Source organism: Rattus norvegicus, chromosome 4 (assembly GCF_021556685.1).
Source record: "Rattus norvegicus strain SHRSP/BbbUtx chromosome 4, alternate assembly SHRSP_T2T, whole genome shotgun sequence".
In the NCBI taxonomy this organism is placed as follows: domain Eukaryota; kingdom Metazoa; phylum Chordata; class Mammalia; order Rodentia; family Muridae; genus Rattus; species Rattus norvegicus.
The window spans coordinates 166,728,388-166,753,525 of NC_141537.1; the positions used below are offsets into that span (position 1 = coordinate 166,728,388).

The following is a 25,138-nucleotide window of genomic DNA, read 5'->3' on the forward strand; positions in this document are numbered from 1 at the left end:
AATAAAGATGATTTATTCTACTAATAATAAAGTACTCATGCTGTTTATTAGGGTTATTTCTTTAGTTCTATGGTAATTTTGAAAACAATTAATACATTCATCCAGGCTTTGGGGGAAAGCCTGTCCAAAGATCTATCTTGTATCCACCAGGAAGGTATATGTCCTCTGGTCTGTCAAGTCAGATTCTAGATTCCAGAACATTCAACAGTCTTCAAGATTGTCTCTCTGTTTTCACTGCAAATGAAGTTCTATGATCAAAACACTTATTTCTAGGGAGTTATGAATTATTACAGAAAATAAATAAGAAACAGGACATTTCAGTTTTACCTTTCATACTAATTGAAGAGTAAATCTGGGAATTTATTCAATCTCTTCCCACAAATACAGCTGTATAAATTTCTACAGTCAACATGGTCTAGTCTTGTTTTAGATAAAAATACACATCCTCCAAGCTTTTCATTGAATTTCACTGTGTTTGAAGCACTAAGGAACAAAAATAACAATGGGCAACTCTTTAGTTCTGAACATTCACTGAAATGTCATGATATTAAAAATTCTACAAGCCAAAGTAAACGTAATACGTAATTAATCATAGTTCATTCCTAAAATTTATTCTTTTGTTTAAGCTCATTAAAAAACATTGTCCCGAGAGACCACCAACTCTGCTCACCCCTGCCCACATCCGTGGCCCAAGAGGAAACTGTATAAGGCCTCTGGGCTCCCGTGGGGGAGGGCCCAGGAGCGGCAGGACCCCTGCCTGAGACACCACCGGAACCTGAAAGAAACAGACCGGATAAACAGTTCTCTGCACCCAAATCCCGTGGGAGGGAGAGCTAAACCTTCAGAGAGGCAGACAAGCCTGGGAAACCAGAAGAGACTGCTCCCTGCACACACATCTCGGACGCCAGAGGAAAAAGCCAAAGACCATCTGGAACCCTGGTGCACTGAAGTTCCCAGAAGGGGCGGCACAGGTCTTCCTGGTTGCTGCCGCTGCAGAGAGCCCGTGGGCAGCACCCCACGAGTGAACCTGAGCCTCGGGACCACAGGTAAGACCAAATTTTCTGCTGCAAGAAAGCTGCCTGGTGAGCTTGGGACAGACGGAAGCAGAATTTCTCTAGGACCCGGCACGTTCTGTGTTTACCAGAAGTCCCACACCCGCGGATCCCAGCCTGCACCAGCTCTCTGCTCCCAGACCCGGTGAGAGAGAGACCCAACCGCCTGGTCAGGTGGGCACTCCTGAGGCTGCAGAGCAGAAGAGACCACCAACACTGCTCACCCCTGCCCACATCACTGGCCCAAGAAGAAACTGTATAAGGCCTCTGGGCTCCCGTGGGGGAGGGCCCAGGAGCGGCAGGACCCCTGCCTGAGACACCTCCAGAACCTGAAAGAAACAGACCGGATAAACAGTTCTCTGCACCCAAATCCCGTGGAAGGGAGAGCTAAACCTTCAGAGAGGCAGACAAGCCTGGGAAACCAGAAGAGACTGCTCCCTGCACACACATCTCGGACGCCAGAGGAAAAAGCCAAAGACCATCTGGAACCCTGGTGCACTGAAGCTCCCGGAAGGGGCGGCACAGGTCTTCCTGGTTGCTGCCGCTGCAGAGAGCCCGTGGGCAGCACCCCACGAGCGAACTTGAGCCTCAGGACCACAGGTAAGACCAAATTTTCTGCTGCAAGAAAGCTGCCTGGTGAACTCAAGACACAGGCCCACAGGAACAGCTGAAGACCTGTAGAGAGGAAAAACTACACGCCCGAAAGCAGAACACTCTGTCCCCATAACTGACTGAAAGAGAGGAAAACAGGTCTACAGCACTCCTGACACACAGGCTTATAGGACAGTCTAGCCACTGTCAGAAATAGCAGAACAAAGTAACACTAGAGATAATCTGATGGCGAGAGGCAAGCGCAGGAACCCAAGCAACAGAAACCAAGACTACATGGCACCATCGGAGCCCAATTCTCCCATCAAAACAAACATGGAATATCCAAACACACCAGAAAAGTAAGATCTATTTTCAAAATCATATTTGATCATGATGCTGGAGGACTTCAAGAAAGACATGAAGAACTCCCTTAGAGAACAAGTAGAAGCCTACAGAGAGGAATCGCAAAAATGCCTGAAAGAATCGCAAAAATCCCTGAAAGAATTCCAGGAAAACATAAATAAACAAGTAGAAGCCCATAGAGAGGAGACACAAAAATCCCTGAAAGAATTCCAGGAAAACATAAATAAACAAGTAGAAGCCCATAGAGAGGAGACACAAAAATCCCTGAAAGAATTCCAGGAAAACACAATCAAACAGTTGAAGGAATTAAAAATGGAAATAGAAGCAATCAAGAAAGAACACATGAAAACAACCCTGGTTATAGAAAACCAAAAGAAGATACAAGGAGCTGTAGATACAAGCTTCACCAACAGAATACAAGAGATGGAAGAGAGAATCTCAGGAGCAGAAGATTCCATAGAAATCATTGACTCAACTGTCAAAGGTAATGTAAAGCGGAAAAAGCTACTGGTCCAAAACATACAGGAAATCCAGGACTCAATGAGAAGATCAAACCTAAGGATAATAAGTATAGAAGAGAGTGAAGACTCCCAGCTCAAAGGACCAGTAAATATCTTCAACAAAATCATAGAAGAAAACTTCCCTAACCTAAAAAAAGAGATACCCATAGACATACAAGAAGCCTACAGAACTCCAAATAGATTGGACCAGAAAAGAAACACCTCCCGTCACATAATTGTCAAAACACCAAACGCACAAAATAAAGAAAGAATATTAAAAGCAGTAAGGGAAAAAGGTCAAGTAACATATAAAGGGAGACCTATCAGAATCACACCAGACTTCTCGCCAGAAAATATGAAGGCCAGAAGATCCAGGACTGATGTCATACAGACCCTAAGAGAACACAAATGCCAGCCCAGGTTACTGTATCCAGCAAAACTCTCAATTAACATTGATGGAGAAACCAAGATATTCCATGACAAAACCAAATTTACACAATATCTTTTACAAATCCAGCACTATAAAGGATAATAAATGGTAAAGCCCAACATAAGGAGGCAAGCTATACCCTAGAAGAAGCAAGAAACTAATCGTCTTGGCAACAAAACAAAGAGAATGAAAGCACACAAACATAACCTCACATCCAAATATGAATATAAAGGGAAGCAATAATCACTATTCCTTACTATCTCTCAATATCAATGGCCTCAACTCCCCAATAAAAAGACATAGATTAACAAACTGGATATGCAATGAGGACCCTGCATTCTGCTGCCTACAGGAAACACACCTCAGAGACAAAGACAGACACTACCTCAGAGTGAAAGGCTGGAAAACAACTTTCCAAGCAAATGGTCAGAAGAAGCAAGCTGGAGTAGCCATTCTAATATCAAATAAAATCAATTTCCAACTAAAAGTCGTCAAAAAAGATAAGGAAGAACACTTCATATTCATCAAAGGAAAAATCCACCAAGATGAACTCACAATCCTAAATATCTATGCCCCAAATACAAGGGCACGTACATACGTAAAAGAAACCGTACTAAAGCTCAAAACACACATTGCACCTCACACAATAATAGTGGGAGATTTCAACACCCCACTCTCATCAATGGACAGATCATGGAAACAGAAATTAAACAGTGATGTCGACAGACTAAGAGAAGTCATGAGCCAAATGGACTTAACGGATATTTATAGAACATTCTATCCTAAAGCAAAAGGATATACCTTCTTCTCAGCTCCTCATGGTACTTTCTCCAAAATTGACCATATAATTGGTCAAAAAACGGGCCTCAACAGGTACAGAAAGATAGAAATAATCCCATGCGTGCTATCGGACCACCACGGCCTAAAACTGGTCTTCAATAACAATAAGGGAAGAATGCCCACATATACGTGGAAATTGAACAATGCTCTACTCAATGATAACCTGGTCAAGGAAGAAATAAAGAAAGAAACTAAAAACTTTTTAGAATTTAATGAAAATGAAGATACAACATACCCAAACTTATAGGACACAATGAAAGCTGTGCTAAGAGGAAAACTCATAGCGCTGAGTGCCTGCAGAAAGAAACAGGAAAGAGCATATGTCAGCAGCTTGACAGCACACCTAAAAGCTCTAGAACAAAAAGAAGCAAATACACCCAGGAGGAGTAGAAGGCAGGAAATAATCAAACTCAGAGCTGAAATCAACCAAGTAGAAACAAAAATGACCATAGAAAGAATCAACAGAACCAAAAGTTGGTTCTTTGAGAAAATCAACAAGATAGATAAACCCTTAGCCAGACTAACGAGAGGACACAGAGAGTGCATCCAAATTAACAAAATCAGAAATGAAAAGGGAGACATAACTACAGATTCAGAGGAAATTCAAAAAATCATCAGATCTTACTATAAAAACCTATATTCAACAAAACTTGAAAATCTGCAGGAAATGGACAATTTCCTAGACAGATACCAGGTATCGAAGTTAAATCTGGAACAGATAAACCAGTTAAACAACCCCATAACTCCTAAGGAAATAGAAGCAGTCATTAAAGGTCTCCCAACCAAAAAGAGCCCAGGTCCAGACGGGTTTAGTGCAGAATTCTATCAAACCTTCATAGAAGACCTCATACCAATATTATCCAAACTATTCCACAAAATTGAAACAGATGGAGCCCTACCGAATTCCTTCTACGAAGCCACAATTACTCTTATACCTAAACCACACAAAGACACAACAAAGAAAGAGAACTTCAAACCAATTTCCCTTATGAATATCGACGCAAAAATACTCAATAAAATTCTGGCAAACCGAATTCAAGAGCACATCAAAACAATCATCCACCATGATCAAGTAGGCTTCATCCCAGGCATGCAGGGATGGTTTAATATACGGAAAACCATCAACGTGATCCATTATATAAACAAACTGAAAGAACAGAACCACATGATCATTTCATTAGATGCTGAGAAAGCATTTGACAAAATTCAACACCCCTTCATGATAAAAGTCCTAGAAAGAATAGGAATTCAAGGCCCATACCTGAACATAGTAAAAGCCATATACAGCAAACCAGTTGCTAACATTAAACTAAATGGAGAGAAACTTGAAGCAATCCCACTAAAATCAGGGACTAGACAAGTCTGCCCACTCTCTCCCTACTTATTCAATATAGTTCTTGAAGTTCTAGCCAGAGCAATCAGACAACAAAAGGAGATCAAGGGGATACAGATCGGAAAAGAAGAGGTCAAAATATCACAATTTGCAGATGACATGATAGTATATTTAAGTGATCCCAAAAGTTCCACCAGAGAACTACTAAAGCTGATAAACAACTTCAGCAAAGTGGCTTGGTATAAAATTAACTCAAATAAATCAGTTGCCTTCCTCTACACAAAAGAGAAACAAGCCGAGAAAGAAATTAGGGAAACCACACCCTTCATAATAGACCCAAATAATATAAAGTACCTCGGTGTGACTTTAACCAAGCAAGTAAAAGATCTGTACAATAAGAACTTCAAGACACTGAGGAAAGAAATTGAAGAAGACCTCAGAAGATGGAAAGATCTCCCATGCTCATGGATTGGCAGGATTAGTATAGTAAAAATGGCCATTTTACCAAAAGCAATCTACAGATTCAATGCAATCCCCATCAAAATACCAATCCAATTCTTCAAAGAGTTAGACAGAACAATTTGCAAATTCATCTGGAATAACAAAAAACCCAGGATAGCTAAAGCTATCCTCAACAATAAAAGGACTTCAGGGGGAATCACTATCCCTGAACTCAAGCAGTATTACAGAGCAATAGTGATAAAAACTGCATGGTATTGGTACAGAGACAGACAGATAGACCAATGGAATAGAATTGAAGACCCAGAAATGAACCCACACACCTATGGTCACTTGATTTTTGACAAAGGAGCCAAAACCATCCAATGGAAAAAAGATAGCATTTTCAGCAAATGGTGCTGGATCAACTGGAGGGCAACATGTAGAAGAATGCAGATCGATCCATGCTTATCACCCTGTACAAAGCTTAAGTCCAAGTGGACCAAGGACCTCCACATCAAACCAGACACACTCAAACTAATAGAAGAAAAACTAGGGAAGCATCTGGAACACATAGGCACTGGAAAAAATTTCCTGAACAAAACACCAATGGCTTATGCTCTAAGATCAAGAATCGACAAATGGGATCTCATAAAACTGCAAAGCTTCTGTAAGGCAAAGGACACTGTGGTTAGGACAAAACGGCAACCAACAGATTGGGAAAAGATCTTTACCAATCCTACAACAGATAGAGGCCTTATATCCAAAATATACAAAGAACTCAAGAAGTTAGACCGCAGGGAAACAAATAACCCTATTAAAAAATGGGGTTCAGAGCTAAACAAAGAATTCACAGCTGAGGAATGCCGAATGGCTGAGAAACACCTAAAGAAATGTTCAACATCTTTAGTCATAAGGGAAATGCAAATCAAAACAACCCTGAGATTTCACCTCACACCAGTGAGAATGGCTAAGATCAAAAACTCAGGTGACAGCAGATGCTGGCGAGGATGTGGAGAAAGAGGAACACTCCTCCATTGTTGGTGGGATTGCAGACTGGTAAAACCATTCTGGAAATCAGTCTGGAGGTTCCTCAGAAAATTGGACATTGAACTGCCTGAGGATCCAGCTACACCTCTCTTGGGCATATACCCAAAAGATGCCTCAACATATAAAAGAGACACGTGCTCCACTATGTTCATCACAGCCTTATTTATAATAGCCAGAAGCTGGAAAGAACCCAGATGCCCTTCAACAGAGGGATGGATACAGAAAATGTGGTACATCTACACAATGGAATATTACTCAGCTATCAAAAACAACGACTTTATGAAATTCGTAGGCAAATGGTTGGAACTGGAAAATATCATCCTGAGTGAGCTAACCCAATCACAGAAATACATACATGGTATGCACTCATTGATAAGTGGCTATTAGCCCAAATGCTTGATTTACCCTAGATCCCTAGAACAAACGAAACTCAAGACGGATGATCAAAATGTGAATGCTTCACTCCTTCTTTAAATGAGGAAAAAGAATACCCTTGGCAGGGAAGGGAGAGGCAAAGATTAAAACAGAGACTGAAGGAACACCCATTCAGAGCCTGCCCCACATGTGGCCCATACATATACAGCCACCCAATTAGACAAGATGGATGAAGCAAAGAAGTGCAGACCGACAGGAGCCGGATGTAGATCGCTCCTGAGAGACACAGCCAGAATACAGCAAATACAGAGGCGAATGCCAGCAGCAAACCACTGAACTGAGAATAGGTCCCCTGTTGAAGGAATCAGAGAAAGAACTAGAAGAGCTTGAAGGGGCTCGAGACCCCAAAAGTACAACAATGCCAAGCAACCAGAGCTTCCAGGGACTAAGCCACTACCTAAAGACTATACATGGACTGACCCTGGACTCTGACCCCATAGGTAGCAATGAATATCCTAGTAAGAGCACCAGTGGAAGGGGAAGCCCTGGGTCCTGCTAAGACTGAACCCCCAGTGAACTAGTCTATGGGGGGAGGGCGGCAATGGGGGGAGGGTTGGGAGGGGAACACCCATAAGGAAGGGGAGGGGGGAGGGGGATGTTTGCCCGGAAACCGGGAAAGGGAATAACACTCGAAATGTATATAAGAAATACTCAAGTTAATAAAAAAAAAAAAACATTGTCCCTTTGTCACAACAAAATCCCCATCTTTTTTCACATTTGCAATTTTTGGTCAGCAGGAAAACTAATTTTCAATATTGCCAAGGAATTATTTAAGCTGACTCTCCTCTCCCATTGTTATCTTGTGTTTAAAAGTACTAGCATAAAAGTAAAAACAGATTGTGACATACAAACATGGTCTTACATGCTCGTGTTGTAAGGAGAAAGGGAAGACTTATGTGGTAAAATAGACAGAACTAGCAGAATCTCATCTTAAGAAAAGAGAATGAGATATTCAGTAGAAGAAATCACAAAGGGAAATACAGAGAACATAAACAGAATAGATTTGCCCACAATGGTTAACACAATGCTGCTCATGTGTACAATTAGGGTGGTTGTTTATTCACTGGGAGGTCATGTTGGCTTGTATTGTTGGTGTTATGGAGTTGCAGACCCATTTAGCTCCTGCAATCCTTTCTCTAACCCCTCCATTGGGGACTCTGTTCTCAGTGCAGTAGTTGGCTGCAAGTATTTGTCATGCTCTGTCATAGCATCCCAGAAGAAAGCTTCCTGTTAGTATGTACTTCTTGGCATCAGCAATATTGTCTGGGTTTGGTAGCTGTATCTCCAAGTTAGGTAGTCTCTAGATGGCCTTTCCTTCAGTCTCTGCTCCCAACTTTGCCTCAGTATTTCCTCCTCTGAATATTTTTGTTTCCCCTTCAAAGAAGTACTGAAGCATCCACACCTTGCTTGTCCTTCTTCTTGACATTCATGTGGTCAGAGGATTGTATCTTGTGTAATCAGTGATATTGGGCTAATATACACTTACAAGTGAGTATACACCCTGTGTATCATTTTGTAATTGGGTTGCCTCACTCAGGATGACATTTTCTAGTTCAATCTATTGGACTATAAATTTCATAAAGTCATTATTTTAATAGCTGAATAGTACCCAATAGGGAAAATGTACCCCATTTTCTGTATTCATTCGACTGTTGAAGGTGCATCTGGGTTCTTTCCAGGTTCTGGCTAGCATAAACAAGGATGCAGTGAACATACTGGAGCATGTGTCCTTGTTATATGTTGGAGCACCTCTGCAATATATGCTTCAATATATGCCCAGGAGTGGTATAGCTTGGTTCTCAGTTAGTACTATGTCAAATTTTCTAAGGCCAGACTGATTTCCAGAGTGGTCGTACCACATTGCAGTCCTACCATCAATGGAGGATTGGTCTTCTTTCACTACGTCCTCTGTAGTATCTACTTTCACTGAATTTTTGATCTTAGCTATTGTGATTGCTGTGAGGTGGAATCTCAGGGTTGTTCTGACTGACTTGCATTTTCCTGATGACTAAGTATGCTGAACATTTCTTTAGGTACTTCTCAGGAATTCGATATTCTTCAGCTGAGAATGCATTGTTTAGATATGTACCCATTTTTAATAGGTTTATTTGATTATCTGGAGTCTAACTTCTTGAGTTCTTTATATATATTATATATTAGGCCTCTATCAGATGTATGATTGGTAAATATTGTTTCCCAATCTGTTGGTTGTTGCTTTGTTCTAATGACAGTGTCATATGTACTACAGAAACTTTTCATGTTTATGAAGTCCCATTTGTCCATTCTTGATCTTGGAAAATCAGCCATTGAAATTTTATTCAGGAAATTTTCGTTAGTAACTACGTGTTCAAGGCTCTTCCCCAATTTTTCTTTTATTAGGTACACTATATCTGGTTTCATGTGGAGGTCCTTGATTCACTTGGACTTAAGCTTTACACAGGGTGATAATAATGGTATTTTTTGCATTCTTCTACAAGATGATCTCTAGTTGAACCAGAACCATGTGTTGAAGATGTTATCCTTTTTAACTGGATGGTTTTAGCTCCTTTGACAAAGATCAAATGACCATCAGTGTGTGGGTTCATTTCTGGATCTTCAGTTCTATTCCATTGATCTACCTGCCTGTCTCTGTACAAATACCGTACAGTTTTTATCATTATTGCTATGTAATACAGCTTGACGTCAGGGTTTTATTGTTCTAACAACAACAGGGAAGTTCTTTTATTGTTGAGAATAGTTTTAGCTACTCTGGGTTTCTGTTATTTCAAATGAATTTGCAAATTACTCTTTCTAACTCTATGAAGAATCGAGTTGGAGTTTTGATGGGGACTGCATTGAATCTGTAGACTGCATTGGGCAAGGTTGCCATTTTTACAATATTAATCCTGCCAATCCATGAGCATGGCATGTCTTTCCATCTTTTGAAACTTCATCAATTTCTTTCTTCAGCGACTTGTCTTACTTGCTTGGTTAGAATCACGTGAGTTATTTTATTTATCTGTGACTGTTGTGAAGGATGTCGTTTCCCATATTTTTTACTCAGCTTGTCTATTTTTTGAATAAAGGAAGGCTACTGATTTGTTTGAGTTAATTTTATATCCAGGAGCTTTTCTGAAGTTGTTTATCAGGATTAGTAGTTATCTGGCGGAATTTTTGTGTTCACTATAGTATACTATCATGACAATAGCACATACTGATATGTTGACTTCTGCCTTTCCAAGTTGTATGTGTTTGACCTCCTTTAGTTGTCTGATTGTTCTGCCTAGGTCTTGAAATAGTATATTGAATACTTAGGGAGAGAGTGGACAACCTAGTCTTGTCACTGATTTTAGTGGGATTGCTTCAAGTTTCTCTACATTTAGTTTAATGGCGGCTAATGCTTTGCAGTATATTGCTTTTATGATGTTTAGATATGGGCCCTGAATTCCTGATCTTTCCAAGACTTTTAATATAAAGGGGTATTGAATTTTGTCAAATGCTTTCTCAGCATCTAATAAGATTATCATGGGGTTGTTTTTTAAGTTTATTATACAGTAAAATTAGTTGATTGATTGCAATACATTGAACCATCCCTGCATCCATGGGATGAAATGTACTTGACCTTGATTGATGATCATTTTGATGTGTCCTGTGATTTGGTTTGTGAGTACTTTATTGAGGTTCTTTTTTTCATTGATAGTCATAAGGGAAATTCTTCTGTAATTCTTTGTTTGTTGGGTCTTTGTGTTGTTTAGATACAAGCATGATTGTGACTTTTTAGAAGGAATTGGGTAGTGGTCCTTTAGTTTCTGTTAGGTGAAATAATTTGGACAGTATTGGTATTAGGTTTTCTATGAAGTTCTGATAGAATTCTGTGCTAAACCCACTTGGCCCTGGGCATTGTTTTTGGTTGAAAAACTTTTAATTATTGCTTATATTTCTTTAGGAGTTGTTGAACAGTTTATATGATGTATCTGATATTGATTTAAATTTAGTACCTGATATCCGTCTAGAAAACTGTCCATTTCATCCAGATTTTCAGGTTTTGTTGAGTATAGGCTTTTGCAGTAGGAACTGATTTTTTTATAATTTCCTCAGATTCTGTTTTTCTGTCTTCATTTTCATTTCTGATTGTGTTAATTGGATACTATTTTCCCTCTGGTTAGTCTGGCTAAGGATTTACATATTTGGTTGATTTTCTCAAAGAATCTGATTCAGGTTTTTTTTTTTGATGCTTTGTAAAGTTCTTTTTGTTTCTACTTGGTTGATATCTGCCCTGAGTTTGATTATTTCCTTCAGTCTACTCCTATTGGGTGTATTTGCTTCTTTTTGTTCTGGAACTTTTAAGTGTGTTGTCAAGGTGCTAGTATATGCTCTCTCCAGCTAACTTTTTGGTGCCACTCTGAGCTATGAGTTTCCTCTTAGCACTGCTTTCCTTGTGTCCCATAAGTTTGTATATATTGTGCCTTCATTTTCATTAAATTCAAAAGTCTTTAATTTCTTTATTTCTTTCTTGACAAATATTTCAGTGAGTAGAGCATTGTTCAGTTACATATGTATGTGGCCTTTCTGTCATTTTGTTGTTATTTAAGATCTGCCTTAGATCATGGTGATGTGATAGAATGCATGGAATTACTGCAATCTTCATATATCTGTTGAAGCCTTTTTAGAGACTGCCTATATGGTCAATTTGAGAGAAGGTACCATGAGGTGCTGAGAAAAGGGTATATTCTTCTGTTTTAGAATGAAATTGTCTATAGACATGTTAAGTCATTTGCTTCATAACTTCTGTTAGTTTAACTGTGTCTCTGTTTATTTTCTATTTCCCTCATTTGTCCATTGTTGTGAGTGGTGTGTTGTAGTTTCCCACATTTATTGTGTGAAGTGTAATGTGCCTTGAGCTTTAGTATGTTTCCTTTTATCAACGTAGGTGCCCTTGCATTTGGAGCATAGATATTCAGGATTAAGAGTTCATCTTGCTGGATTTTTCCTTTGATGATTGTGATATGTCAATCATGGCCTTTTTTGATAATTTTTGGCTAAAAGTCGATTTTATTTGATATTAGAATGGCTACTCCAGCTTTTTTCTTGGGACGATTTGCTTAAAAAATTGTTTTCCAGTCTTTTACTCGGAGACACTGTCTGTCTTTGTCACTGAGGTGATTCCTGTATACAGCAAAATGCTGGGTCCTTTTTCGTATACAGTCTATTAGTCTATGCCTTTTTATTGGGGAATTGATCCCACTGATGTTAAGAGATATTAAGGGATAGTGATTGTTGTTTCCTGCTATTTTTGTTGTCAGAGGTAGTATTATGTTTGTGTGCCTCTTTTCTTGTGAGTTTGTTGCAAGAAAATTAGTGGATAGTTTCCCTCCTTGTGGTGGAGTTTTCCATCTATTTTCCTTTGTGGGGCTGGCATTTGGAAAGATATTGTGAAACTTAGTTTTTGTCATGGAATATCTTGGTTTCTATATCTATGGTAATTGAGAGTTTTGCTGGATACAGTAGCCTGGGCTGGCATTTGTGTTCTCTTGGTGTCTGTATGATGTCTGCACAGGATCTTTGGCTTTTCATAGACTCTGTTGAAAATTGGGGTATAATTCTGATGCATGTGCCTTTATAATTTATTGAGCTTTTTCCCTTATAGCTTTTAATATTCTTTTGTATTGCACATTTGGTGTTTGGACTATTACGTAATAGGAGTAATTTCTTTTCTTGTCTAATCAATTTGGAGTTATGTAGGCTTCTTGTATGTTTATGGGAATCTCCTGACTTAGTTTTAGGAAATTTTCTTCTATAATTTTGTCGAAGATATAGACTGCCTCTATAAGTTGGGAATCTTTGCCCTATTCTATTTCTATTATCCTTAATTTGATCTTCTCATTGTGTCCTGGATTTCTGGGATATTTTTGTTCAGGAGCTTTTTGTGTTTTACAATTCTTTCTGTTTTATCAACATTTTCTATCATATCTTTTGTCCCTGAGATTCTCTCTTCTATCTCTTGTATTCTGTTGGTTATGCTTGCATCAATGACTTATGCTCTCTTCCTAGGTTTGCTATCTCCAGGGTAGTCACCCTTTGTGATTTCTCTATTGTTTCTCATTCTGTTTTTATTTACTGGATGGTTTTGTTCAATTCCATCACCTGTTTGAATGTGCTTTCCTGTCATTTTTGAGGGATTTTCATGTTTCCTCATTAAGGGCTTCTACTTGTTTATATCTGTTGTCCAGTATTTCTTTAAGGGAGATATTTATGTCCTTTTGAAATCCTCTATCATCATCAAGAGATGTGAGTTTTTATCCAAATCCTGCTTTTCTGTGTTCAGATATCCAGTATTTGTTTTTGGTGGAAGAACTGAGCTCTGATGATGCCACGTGGTCTTGGTTTCTATTTCTTATGTTGCTACACTTGCATCTCGTCATATAATTATCTCTGGTTTTACCTGGTCTTGCTATCTCTGAAAATGGCTTGAACCTTTTGCAAGACTATGTGTCAGCACTCCTGGAAACTGGTTTTCTCTCAGTGAGATCTGGATACAGAGAGCAGTGTGTCAGAATCAGCTCTAGAATAGGCAGAAACTAGAAAGATCCTATTCCAAACTGTTCCTCGGTGCTTGTGTCCAGAGGGCTCCAGGTGGGTCTCTCTTGAGCCAGGAATGTGAGCAGAAGTGGTTTTCTCAACTGTGCTCTCAGGATTCTCAACACTTCTGAGAGTCCCACTCTCTCTGTCACAGGATCTGGGTACAGAGCGCTGTGGAACTGGGTCACTCCAGGAGCAGTCTGAAATAATATTTTCTGACCGAACACCAGATGGCAAATTATTTGCAACCAAGTACTGCAACACCACTGATTTCCTTTTATAAGATTTTTATAGATGAAGCCAATTGCAATAACAAATCTGGTACCATTATTTGCAACAAAGTTTTGTAGAACCCCTAACTTCCTTTCATATAATTTTCATAGCTAAAGCCTATTGCAACTACAAATCTAGTACAATGGGGAAAAGTTCAGCTAGACAAAAGCTAATTAGTATCAAAATGCAAATCTTGGGAGTGTACACATTTACATACTAGTTTTTCTTCTTTATATGGGAGATTCAATTCTTTACTGAGCGTGTGGCCACTGTGAGTTTCCTCTTCCCAGTGAATAAACTACAACCACATACCTATGAACATTACGTTATAAAGAGTTAGCACAACACATGTAAAGAGCTTTAAATAGTAGTATAGGGTGATATGATCATACATTTTTATGTATATGAAATAATTCAGAAAAAATATAGTTAATAAAGATAATCAGTGAACAGTTTTCTATTAGATTAAAAATTAACAAAAGAATTTGAGATTTCCACAATACATTGAAATGGAAGGTTTAGGTGTATATAAACATGTTCTTATATTTATAAATAATCACCAATTATATAAGATACCATCAATAAAAAAAGGCACATGAATGTGAGAGACTCACACCATTTTATCTGTCAAGATCATTGAGTCACTTCACACCATCTCAAATTGTTGACTTTCTAGTGCCCTTTGCAACGTAGATAACACAATTCTGAGATGTATGCAGTATTAACCTACTTTTGCTCAGTTCCTTGACCATACATATTCCCTTTATAAAATCTTCTAGAGACTTCCTTTTCCAACTTTTCTTTACCAATGAGCTCATAGAAAATGAGTAAAGCCATGTAAAAGGAGAGAAAAGCCTTTGCACATAATTCCCACACCAGTGGTAGAGTCTGAAGAGTTCAGAAACTCACAGTTTAGATGGTCCATTTTCAATCCATGCCCATTCCTTTTTTTCTTTATCATATGAAAATCCAATCCAGTAATTGTCTGGAATAAGCTCTTGCTGAAGGAACTTCTGTAAAGGAAAGAGCACACCGTATAATGAAATTTCTGTCAGTTAGATGACAGAACAAGCACGAACAGTTCCCTTCATTTCTATGACATTCTCTGATGTCTTGTCTTCCCAATGGTCAGTCCTACCACTTCTTTAGTGTCTTACTACTAGTAGCAGATTTATATCAATACTATGTCAGCTCAATCAGTTTTTTATATAAACATTTCAAGTGTCCTGAGATCTGGGATTTGTGACTGTGTTTCTTAGACCAAGTCTCACTATGTAACTAAGCCCTTTCCCTGAACTCACAATTAAGGCAATAATATTTTAGAGTTGGCATTTTGTTTCACAGACAAATCAGTTTCTTCTATTACAATTTCTATGCCTGAGCTAAACACAAGAAATCTCAACAGTGAAATCATGAATGGCAAACAAATACACTAGTAAATGTTCAAAGTCATTAGCCACCAGGGAAATGCAGATCAGAACAACTCTGAGATCCCATCTTATACCAAAAGGACTGGCTAAGATTAAAAACTATAGAGATAGCACATGATGAAAGGATGTGGAGAAATTGGCTTATACCCAAAAGATGTTCCACCTTCCCTCAAAAGAGACACTTGCTCAGATATGTTCAAAGCAGTTTGATTTTAATAGCCAAGAAGTGGAACAACTTAGATGTCCCTCAACTGAAGAATGAATAAAGAATGTGGTACATTTTCAAAATGGAATATTATTCCTCTCTGAAAAACAAAGGCATCATGAATTTTGCAGGAAAAAATGAATAGAACTTGAGAATTTCATCCTGTGTAAGATAGGCAAGTCCCAAAAGAGTTTACATGGTATGTATTCACTTATAAGTGAACATTAACTATAAAATTTGGACACCCAGGCTATACACTCCATAGATGCAATTGGATTGACAAAAAGAAGGGTACAAGCAAGGATGCATAAATCTCAGATAAAAGCAGGAATTAAATGGTCAAAAGGCTGAGAGAGGGAGAACTGCATGGAAGATGGGATGATGAACAAAGTGTGGGTTCTATATTGGGTATGAGGAGGGGAGGAAGGGAATGCCTGATGGCAATGATAATGAATGGAAATCTGCAACTGATGGGGGCAGTGTAGGGGACATCTCCATGAAAAGATGGAATCCAGTGATATGGGAAGCACACAAGAATGAACAAGGTTATCCTTAACTGTGACTAAATGCAGCCTAGGGAGTCTCCATACTGTGGTCAATAAAAAACCCCAGGGAATGATAGGCACACCAACATGCCCTCAAACTTTTGACCCAAAACTTACACTGACTACAAGAAATGCAGTTATTGGGGATCGAACAAAGACTGAGGAAACAGCCAACCAATAACTGGCTCAACTTGAGATACATCCCATGGAAAAGCATCAGTCTCTGACACCATTAATGATACTCTGCTATCCTTGCAGACAGGATTCTGTGTGTAATCTGTGAGGATCCCTCTAACAGCTGAATCATACATACACAGATTCCCATAGCCAAACAGTGGATAGATCTTGGGGACTTATAGAAGAATATTTGAAAAGATGGTGGGCTTTGAAGGGAACAGGAATGCCACAGAAAGACCAACAGTAACCTGGACCGCTGTGGCATTCAGAATCAGAACCACAAAGCAAAGAAAATACAGGGGGCTGAACCTAGGCTTCCATGCACAAATGAAGTGTGGTTTTTCATAGGGGTCCAGAACAACTGGGATGGGGCAATCTCAAAAACTGAAGGCTGTACATGGCTTATGTTCTTCTAACTGGGCTGTGCCTTGTTCTAACTCAGTGGTAAAAGATGCAGCTAGTGTCATGGACAATTGATGTGCCAGGGTACTAGGAAACCTTGGGGCCCACGACCTTATCAGAGGAGAAAGAGAAATGGGATATAGATTATGGGAGGAAGTGACCAGGAGTGAGTAAGTGAGAAATTAATAAGTAAAAGACTAATACTATTACAACCAGTACTACTACTATTACTACTACTACTACTACTACTACTACTAATAATAATAATAATATAATAATAATAATAATAAACGTTAAAAATTGGTTATGGCTACTGTATCAAGTGGAAATTAGTGTATTTATTGACATTAAACTCTGTTTATAACCAGGAAAGGGAATAATATTTGAAATGTAGATAAGAAATACCCAATTTAATAAAGATGGAAAAAAATAAAAAAATTTAAAAACATTTTCTGTTGTTCTTTAACCATGTATTAAATTTTTGTCTAAATATTGTACCATGTTATGAATACCAAGGAATCAAAGTGATTCTGAAATCATTCCTCTAAAAAAGTATACTCTTAATATTTTAAGAGATTTGATTAGTAATAATTTAAACATGAATTTCAGAAACTTGAAAACCATGTTTTCTTTTAAATAGTGATTTTTAAAATGGATATGTTTTTTATCAAAACATAAGAATACTATGCTGTAAAGATATGGGCAATTTCAGTGAAAATCTCGATTCAGCTAACTGGTCAGCCATTTAATTCCACATTTGTCACATCATCTCATTTTACAGACAGGCCCAGAGCTCAGCTACTTTCCCTATTGTCATCTGATTACTCATCTTAGGCATCCTCACTTCCACATTCCAAAGAGCAAACTCAAGAAAGTGGGGGTTTATTTGGCACTCTAAGTAAATAAAAAACTGTCAGCCACAGGATGTACCTTAACAAAGATTTAAACTTCATCAGCGAAAGATGTGCTTTCTGAGATATTCTCTTGTAAACTTATGAGAAAGGGATAAGACTGAAAGATACAAGTGTCTCTGTAGTAATGAGGCTCCTCTTCACAGACCTGGATCCCACAGTTTTGAACATGTTACAGGTAAACCATATACAATTAAAAACAAATCTGGATTGAGTAACTCATGGTTAGATACAGATTCTAAGAGAGTAAAGGGGCAAGTGTCTACAGTACCCGTTCGTCCTCATCATCTATCTTCAGGAGGAATAAACTGGAATTCTGGCAGGTCTGTTTACATTCATCCCATGATTTTCCATCCTTGATGACATAATAACATTTTATACCATAGCAGAAACAGTATGTTTCAATTTCACTGCCTACAACAGAGAAGATAAATGGTTAAACTTATTACTTTCTGGTATTCTGTTGACAGATCAATATATTTATTAAGACTGTGGGTGGGGAGTAAAATCCCACTGATCTCATAAATTGAGATTCTAAAATGCCCAGAGACCCTTGCACACCCATGTTCTATATGACATTGTTTGTAATCGTAGATATACAAAATTATGTTATGTGTTGATCATGGATGAATCAGTAGAGAAAATGTAGCATGAGCACAAAAAAGTATACAATTCATTCTTTAAAGGGAAATGAATCAGCCCAGCACGATGACTTATGCGTATAACCTGAGGACTCCAAAGAGAGAGGCAGTAGGGTCATCACTATTTTAAGGCCAGCCAAGGCTAAGCAGTGAACTCCAGTCCAGTTCTACATATACAGTGAGCTCCAAGTCACCCTTCACTGGAGAATGACATCATTTTTTACACTAAAACCCAAATGGTTGATATGGATGAACTTGAGGATGGAACAACCTTATGATTCCATGCAGATCAGGTTTCAAAAGCAGCCCAACTCTATGAATCAGAAGCTTGTAAGATACCAGGGGCTAGAAGAGAAGAAATGAACATGTGCTACTCAGAGACAGCTAAACTGATGGCAGAATTCTAGATCTGTAGTAGTGTATTATCCCCACAATGATCTGCAGAATACTGTGCTCTTAGCATTATTCCATGGTCTGTGCTACATGCTCTTCCTTAAGAAAAATAAGAGACATATAAAGGAAGTTTTTTTTTTGTTGTTCATAGTCTATTTTCGAGATTATGTTGATGCCTTCAATGGTATGTCCACATGCCAAATGTTTCAATTTGAGTATATTAAATGGTGTGCACTTTTGGTGTCAAAGTCACTTCAATATGAATATTTTGATTAGTTATGGGCTGGGAATGGCCATTCTTTACTAAAAACTTTTTCTCCAACCTTCATTTTTCTGTGAAGAGATAGCCTTGTTGTCCTCATAGTGGCCTGAAATTTTCTGGAATGTCTGGATTGTCCAGAAAGTTATAATCCCCCTCCCACAACCACATATTCATAATAATTAAATCACTATGCTACCCTTTTCAGACAATGAAGTCATTCTAAAGTAATGAAACAAAATATTTTCCATGGGTTTGGAATACTTCAAATATGTTCTTAGAATTTTTTTCTGTCACATGTTTTGTAATGTAGCAATTTTAAATATATTAGCTTCAGTCACTGTCACTCACATAGCTGCACTGCATGGACACCATGTTGAAGCTCTCCTGTTTGCTACAGAAAGGGTTGCTTTGTTACAAACAGGCCAACTCTCTCAAAAAAATGTCAGATATAAACAGGTACACACATATACATAAACACACACAAAACACACACACATATGCAAATTATTTTTAAAACTTTATCTTTGTAAATGCTCTAAGTTCATTTTAGCATAACCAGTTGATAAATACACTCTTATTTAAAAAAGTTCAATGTCCTGTCAGCAACAAAGTTGTAGACTAAAATATTCCCAAAGAAACAATCAAATTTTCAGGGGTAGTGGTTTGCAACTTCATTTCCATGGAGCAGTAAGAGTCAGTGTCAGACATAAGGATCCACCAAATGATTAACCCAAAGATCACAAGCATCTTAAGTTGCTGGTTGGACTTCAAAGTTTCCAGAGAAGAAACAGTGGCTACTAATGTCGTTCTGTATTCATATTCCTCATTTGACTACATACCTGTGTGCTGTGAGGATTTTACGACAGCCTTGGTTTTGCTGTACCATCTGTTCTGTTCTCTGTTCAGCGACTCCAGAAGATCATTGCCTGTACTACAGTCTATTGACTTGTTTCTCAGCATTTCTTCATTTAAGTCAATGTCACTTTGCATGGCGCTGCAATTGTGGTGGTAGATTAGAGTTTCCTGCAATTCATGTTTTTCTTGAGTATACTGAAAAACTAAATTAGCCACAGATATAATATCAATAATTCTTATAAGAGTATATATTAAAATTTAAGAATAGACAAAAGCTTCACGTTGGCAGCCAATACATATCATTACTTTCATTGGTACTTTAACATTTATAAATTAGCACTTCATCTAATTCACTATAGAAACAGATATGTCAATTTTCTCAAAGGTAAGTTGCATGTAAAGTAAATAATACAACTGAAAATTTTTGGTGGTAGTAACTTCCATTCACTTCATTCTTTGAAGCACAAATTTACACATTATAACCTAAGTAAAATATTCAATAAATAGTTAACACACCATGAAAATATGAACTAAATATGTTAAGAAATAGCACAATTCTTTTCGGGGAATATGGAATGCAATATATCCACATGCATAGCTATGTTTTAGTACAGCCTGGAAGTGATTTCCTCTGTCAATGTGGAGTAATCCAATAAACTTTAATCTTTAATTCCTCTGTACAAATGAACTCTTTTGACTTAAGCATAACCTCAATGTATATAGAAGAAATAGGAAAATAAGGACACCAATTCTTTGCATAGTGGTCTCTCATAAAATATTTATGTAAGATTAACAATCACATGAGATCAGAAAAAAAGACTATCACCAAGTCCTCAGAAAGTACATAACCAAAAACATGACAGAAAAAGGCAACTCCCAAGAGCCCCAGATCTAACAGATTAGTTAGGAAAGAGAACAGACACTACAGTATGTCAGGAAAAAAATACTAATGTCCAGAGATTCTGTCTCATCCAGTGATTAAAATCAGGATAAAGGATAGAGTGTAAAACTGCATGTTTCTTGTCTAAAGCTACTTTTTAGGCACAAGTTCAAAAAAGATGTATCTCAATTACTCACTGTTTGTCACCAACACAGCAACGATTACCAGCCGAAGGGAACAGAGGACTACAAGAGCTATCACAATGAGCTGACAGGGGACTGAACACACTTAAATCAACAAAACAAAGCAAAAAATTCTCCATGAAAAGACCACCCCTCAGTACTAATTACATATTGTGTTGCATGGAAACAAGTGGAATTTTATACAAGTCTATGATCTGAACTGACTGAAAATGTGCTCTCAAAATTGTACATTTCTACCTAAAATGTAGCCACTCAAGAAATCACATAGGTGTGAAGTCTCACAAAAGTATGAACAATGGTTGTCCTGTATTGTGAATCCTCCTGACTCAGCCTAGAGCTAGATGATAGGCATGTGCCCTCACCCAGTTCTATATGAACAAAAGTACCTTCTACAGAAATCACTAGAGGCATAGATGCAATCCAAGTACAAGATACCAAGCAGGGGCATGCAGTCCACCAAGAAAGTTAACTTAGCATGGAGAGGAAATAAAGAGGTATGGATGTTCCTGAGAAATGGTAGAGAACCACAGCTGCTCTGGTCCTCAACTCTCTCTTTTTCCGTGTAATTTCAAATTGCTCAATATAATACTAAATATTTTGGTGTATCTAGTGTATTTGGAATCTGACACTCATGCCTCTAATTACCACTACAAAAAAGAAAAAGATCTCAGCTTGGAGCACAGCTGTAGCAGTAGCTTGTGCAGAGTAAGTAAAAAAGAGTAAAAATTGAGATTCCTCAGTTTCATTAATAAACCAAATTATTCTTTGATAATTTTGGGAATTCACATTGGAGTTTAGTCAACCCCACACAATCTAATCCTCTCATCCCCTCTCCCTTCATCTGCAACTTTATTCTCAGGAGGAAACTTCCCAATTTGATGGACAATTCTTTGCTAGTTGCACTAGATGTTGGGATATTTATGACAATTAACATGCTTTCTTTGAGAGTGAAAGTATTGTTTCTAATGCATAAGCTTCATTTCCTTAGAATTTTCTTCCTCTAGAACTTTTTTGTGTTTTTTCAGACCATAGTTGTCTGTTAGTATTAATGTTTGGATATTTATGACAATTAAAACACTTTCTTTGAGAGTGAAAATATTGTTTCTAACGCCTAAGTTTTGCTTCCTTAAGAGTTCATTTCTCTAGAACATTTCATGTATTTTTAAGCACTGTTAGGTTTAAAGGTTTTGGAATCCTTCTTAATTAGACTAAATAATAAGAAAACCTCCAAATGTCTTCTCACTTCTTGATTCCCAATAAATTTTTCTTACACATTTACATTATACTAATCAGCAAATCTGATTTATTCCTTTACAAGCAAACATCAAAAAGTAGACGTAGAGTTATATTTTTTCCTTCTGTTTCTTTTTATTTTAAATCTTGCTTTATTTTTTCACAATTTTGTACATAATTATCCTCCAATCAATGTTCTTTCATTACCTCTCACCCTGGTGCTTAACGAAGCCCAGATGAAATGGAACATTATACATTTCAATAAAAGCCAGTAGGATATTTTTAAATTATTAAGTTAAAATACATTTTTAAAAGTGATTTTAGACACTTAAAACACTTACCTCTGGGGCCAGCTTTTCTGGACTGCTGAGTCTCCTCAGGCCTCACCTGGTTCTGTAACCCTGAAGACTTATGAAATCTCTCAGTGGAGAAAATGACCTCCTGCTCACTCATCTTGGGAGTATGTAGAGTATGTTCTCTATTATAATATGTTCCTGAGTGTTTTAACAAAATGTTAAAATATCCACCTTTAAAAGGTACATGGACTGGTAATACCGAAGGTTGGGAAAGGTGGGGTCTGTCTAATTCCCTTAATGATCCAAACATCCTGACGTGGAATGACCCCGATTTCCATTTGAGGTGATTTCCCTTTGCAGACTTGTATTAAAATGGTTTATAATTCTAATGGCAACAACAATTTCTAGTAAATATGAAAAGAATTAAAAATTTACTACTAAGTCATTCTGGTATTAACACAGCCTGTTTGTTCAAATTATTCAGCACATAGAAATGTTAGGTAAAATTGGTATCAGTGAAAAACATTGAAAAATTATGCAAATAACAAAGTATCAAAGCCTTAGAAATAAATAAAAATGTTACTTTGAAATTATTTGCATATTTTGATAAATATATTAATATTGAATGTTATTACAGTCTTTATATATATACATATATATACATGACTCTCAGAGTTCCCCATATACTTCTGCAGGTGATCTAAGACGCTTAAATATCTCTTGGGTTGAGGCCCAATCAGCTCAGATCTCCAACCTCTCTACCCAGCCACTATGTACACATTCCTTTCCATGCTTAGACCTGGTAAATGTATTTAACTAGAAAAGATCCTATTGAGTCAGATAATCCAATCCAGGCCATCTCATCAGGAGCTCCTGATTCAAAGTCTTCAGAAATGCTTTGTAATTTTTAGTAACTGCAGCAATCAGGAAAGTAGAAAGGGGACTTTGCTTGGTGGGGTGTGGGAGCAACAGAGAGAGGCATAGAAGATACAATATTAAGTTTCAATCCAAAATCATTCCATGTACACAGTCATGTCACATATAACATAAAAATAACAATAACATAATGCATTAGTAAACAGTAAGCATTTGTAACTGGCCTTTCCCTCACATTAAAAACTCAGCTGAGAACCAGAAGACAATAAAAACAAGCTGCACATGCATTCTTTTCTAGATTTTTAATGTATGAAGTTTTCTGAAGTGATTCTTCTTTTGCCTTATTCCTTAACAAAAGAAAGAATCCTTTAATTACAGAATTATTTTTCGATTTTTTTTATTAATATTGCTCTTGGGATAGGTGTGCCCAATCCAAGTTGCAAATAACAACTTTACAAAGTGAGTTCTCTTACCCCTCTACATGTGAGTTTTAGGAATCAAACTCAGGTATTCAGTCAGGCTGCTGTAAAAGTATATTTACACGCTGACCATTTTACCTGGATCCTATTAGCACATCTTTCAGATGGATAGTATATAAACATTTAGCACAGTTAAAGACTCATGAACTCCATAGATTCCTCTACTTTAATTTCACAGTACACAAATAATTATTCCCAGCCTACTCAACAAGAAGATCACCAGTGCAGAATTACAATTTTCTCGTGCTGCCAGAGTTAACATGATCTAACACAACCAACAGGGCTTCCCGCATCAATACCAATCTCATGTTACACTATGTATAATTTTCTGGAATATATTTGATCATTTTGTAGAAAACAATAGTGCAGTTATTGTTACCTTGGTCTCTACACTGAAGTGATGCTGGTAGAAGGAATGGATCCCCCAATTGGGGAAATGTTTACCTCTCCTGGTCTGTATACTGTAAGAGGCTCCAAGATGAAAGGCAGAACTAACATTTCTCTGTGTGATACTCAACCTCAAGATCTTCTGCCCCTCCTCTTGACCAAAGTGAAAAGAGGAAATTACTTTTGAAAGCTTACTCTGAGAGCAAAGAAGAAACATATTGTTCCATATCCTACGAATGAAATATCCATAAATGATATTTGATGTTTAAGAACTAGAATCCTCCTTCAGAGAGAGCAAAACAAGTGTCATTAGCAAAACTACTAGGAAAAAGAGGGACTGAAGATCCTCTACTTGCAACTTTTTTTCTTTTTTCTTTTCTTTTCTTTTCTTTTCTTTTTTTTTTTTCGGAGCTGGGGACTGAACCCAGGGCCTTGCGCTTGCTAGGCAAGCGCTCTACCACTGAGCTAAACCCCCAACCCCTACTTGCAACTTTTTAACAGACTGTTGGAAATTTTTTCTTATGCTATTATTTTTATATTTAATTCATGATTATGAATCATGCTTGTTGCTTCTAATTATTATTAGCAATGCCTTTAAAGAATTCACATTTCCACTGATAAAGTCTTCCTTTACACTCTTCTAGCTTTTTAATTATAAATGGTAGAATCTATGAACATTGATGTCATTGCATGTGCAGTGGTTACTGCTGGTGTTTTCATGATACTGGAATATCAGCAAATACTCCTCCCCAGAGCTACAGACCCATGCCTCAGTTTGGGTTTCTTCCAGTGTTGTGTTTTTGGCTTGTTCGTTTTTGTGGTTGTTGTGGTTGTTGTTTTGATATAGCTGTACCTTGCTGTGGACCACCAGCTGCTCTCACACTCACACACCTCTGGAGTAACACTTTTCTGCCTTTGCTTTACAGCTGTACATGACTACACCAATTTCATACATGTTTCTGATAGTAATTTTTCTAATAAATAACAAGCATTTCTTCATTTTCCATATATTGATCTCAAGATATCTTAAGCCTTACATATTTATCAATAATTTATGTATGACATACATTAATTAGATAATGTTCCACTGCTGAACATTC

The 25,138-nt window shown here is 37.6% G+C and overlaps 2 protein-coding genes across 8 annotated transcripts in view; one reads left to right on the forward strand and one right to left on the reverse strand.

The window, feature by feature from the left end:
- Positions 1-25,138, forward strand: part of LOC134486850 (uncharacterized) — a 216,729-nt gene that overhangs the window by 169,832 nt on the left and 21,759 nt on the right. The gene's annotated exons all lie outside the window — the stretch shown is intronic.
- Ly49s8 (Ly49 stimulatory receptor 8) lies at positions 50-24,166 on the reverse strand. 4 transcript variants are annotated; one of them, XM_087659599.1, is made up of 7 exons: positions 24,031-24,166; positions 22,342-22,494; positions 19,669-19,887; positions 17,805-17,947; positions 14,773-14,876; positions 328-483; positions 50-234 (listed from the first exon to the last, which is right to left on the reverse strand). In XM_087659599.1, exons 2-6 carry the CDS (start codon positions 22,451-22,453, stop codon positions 336-338), a joined length of 726 nt encoding a protein of 241 aa, XP_087515725.1. In that variant the 5' UTR covers positions 22,454-22,494; positions 24,031-24,166; the 3' UTR covers positions 50-234; positions 328-335. The 4 variants fall into 4 exon arrangements, with proteins under 4 accessions (XP_087515725.1, XP_087515726.1, XP_087515727.1 ...); XM_087659601.1 differs by lacking the exons at positions 50-234; positions 24,031-24,166 and adding an exon at positions 20,762-20,851 and having other exon boundaries at positions 336-483; positions 22,342-22,675; XM_087659600.1 differs by lacking the exons at positions 50-234; positions 22,342-22,494 and having other exon boundaries at positions 24,031-24,116.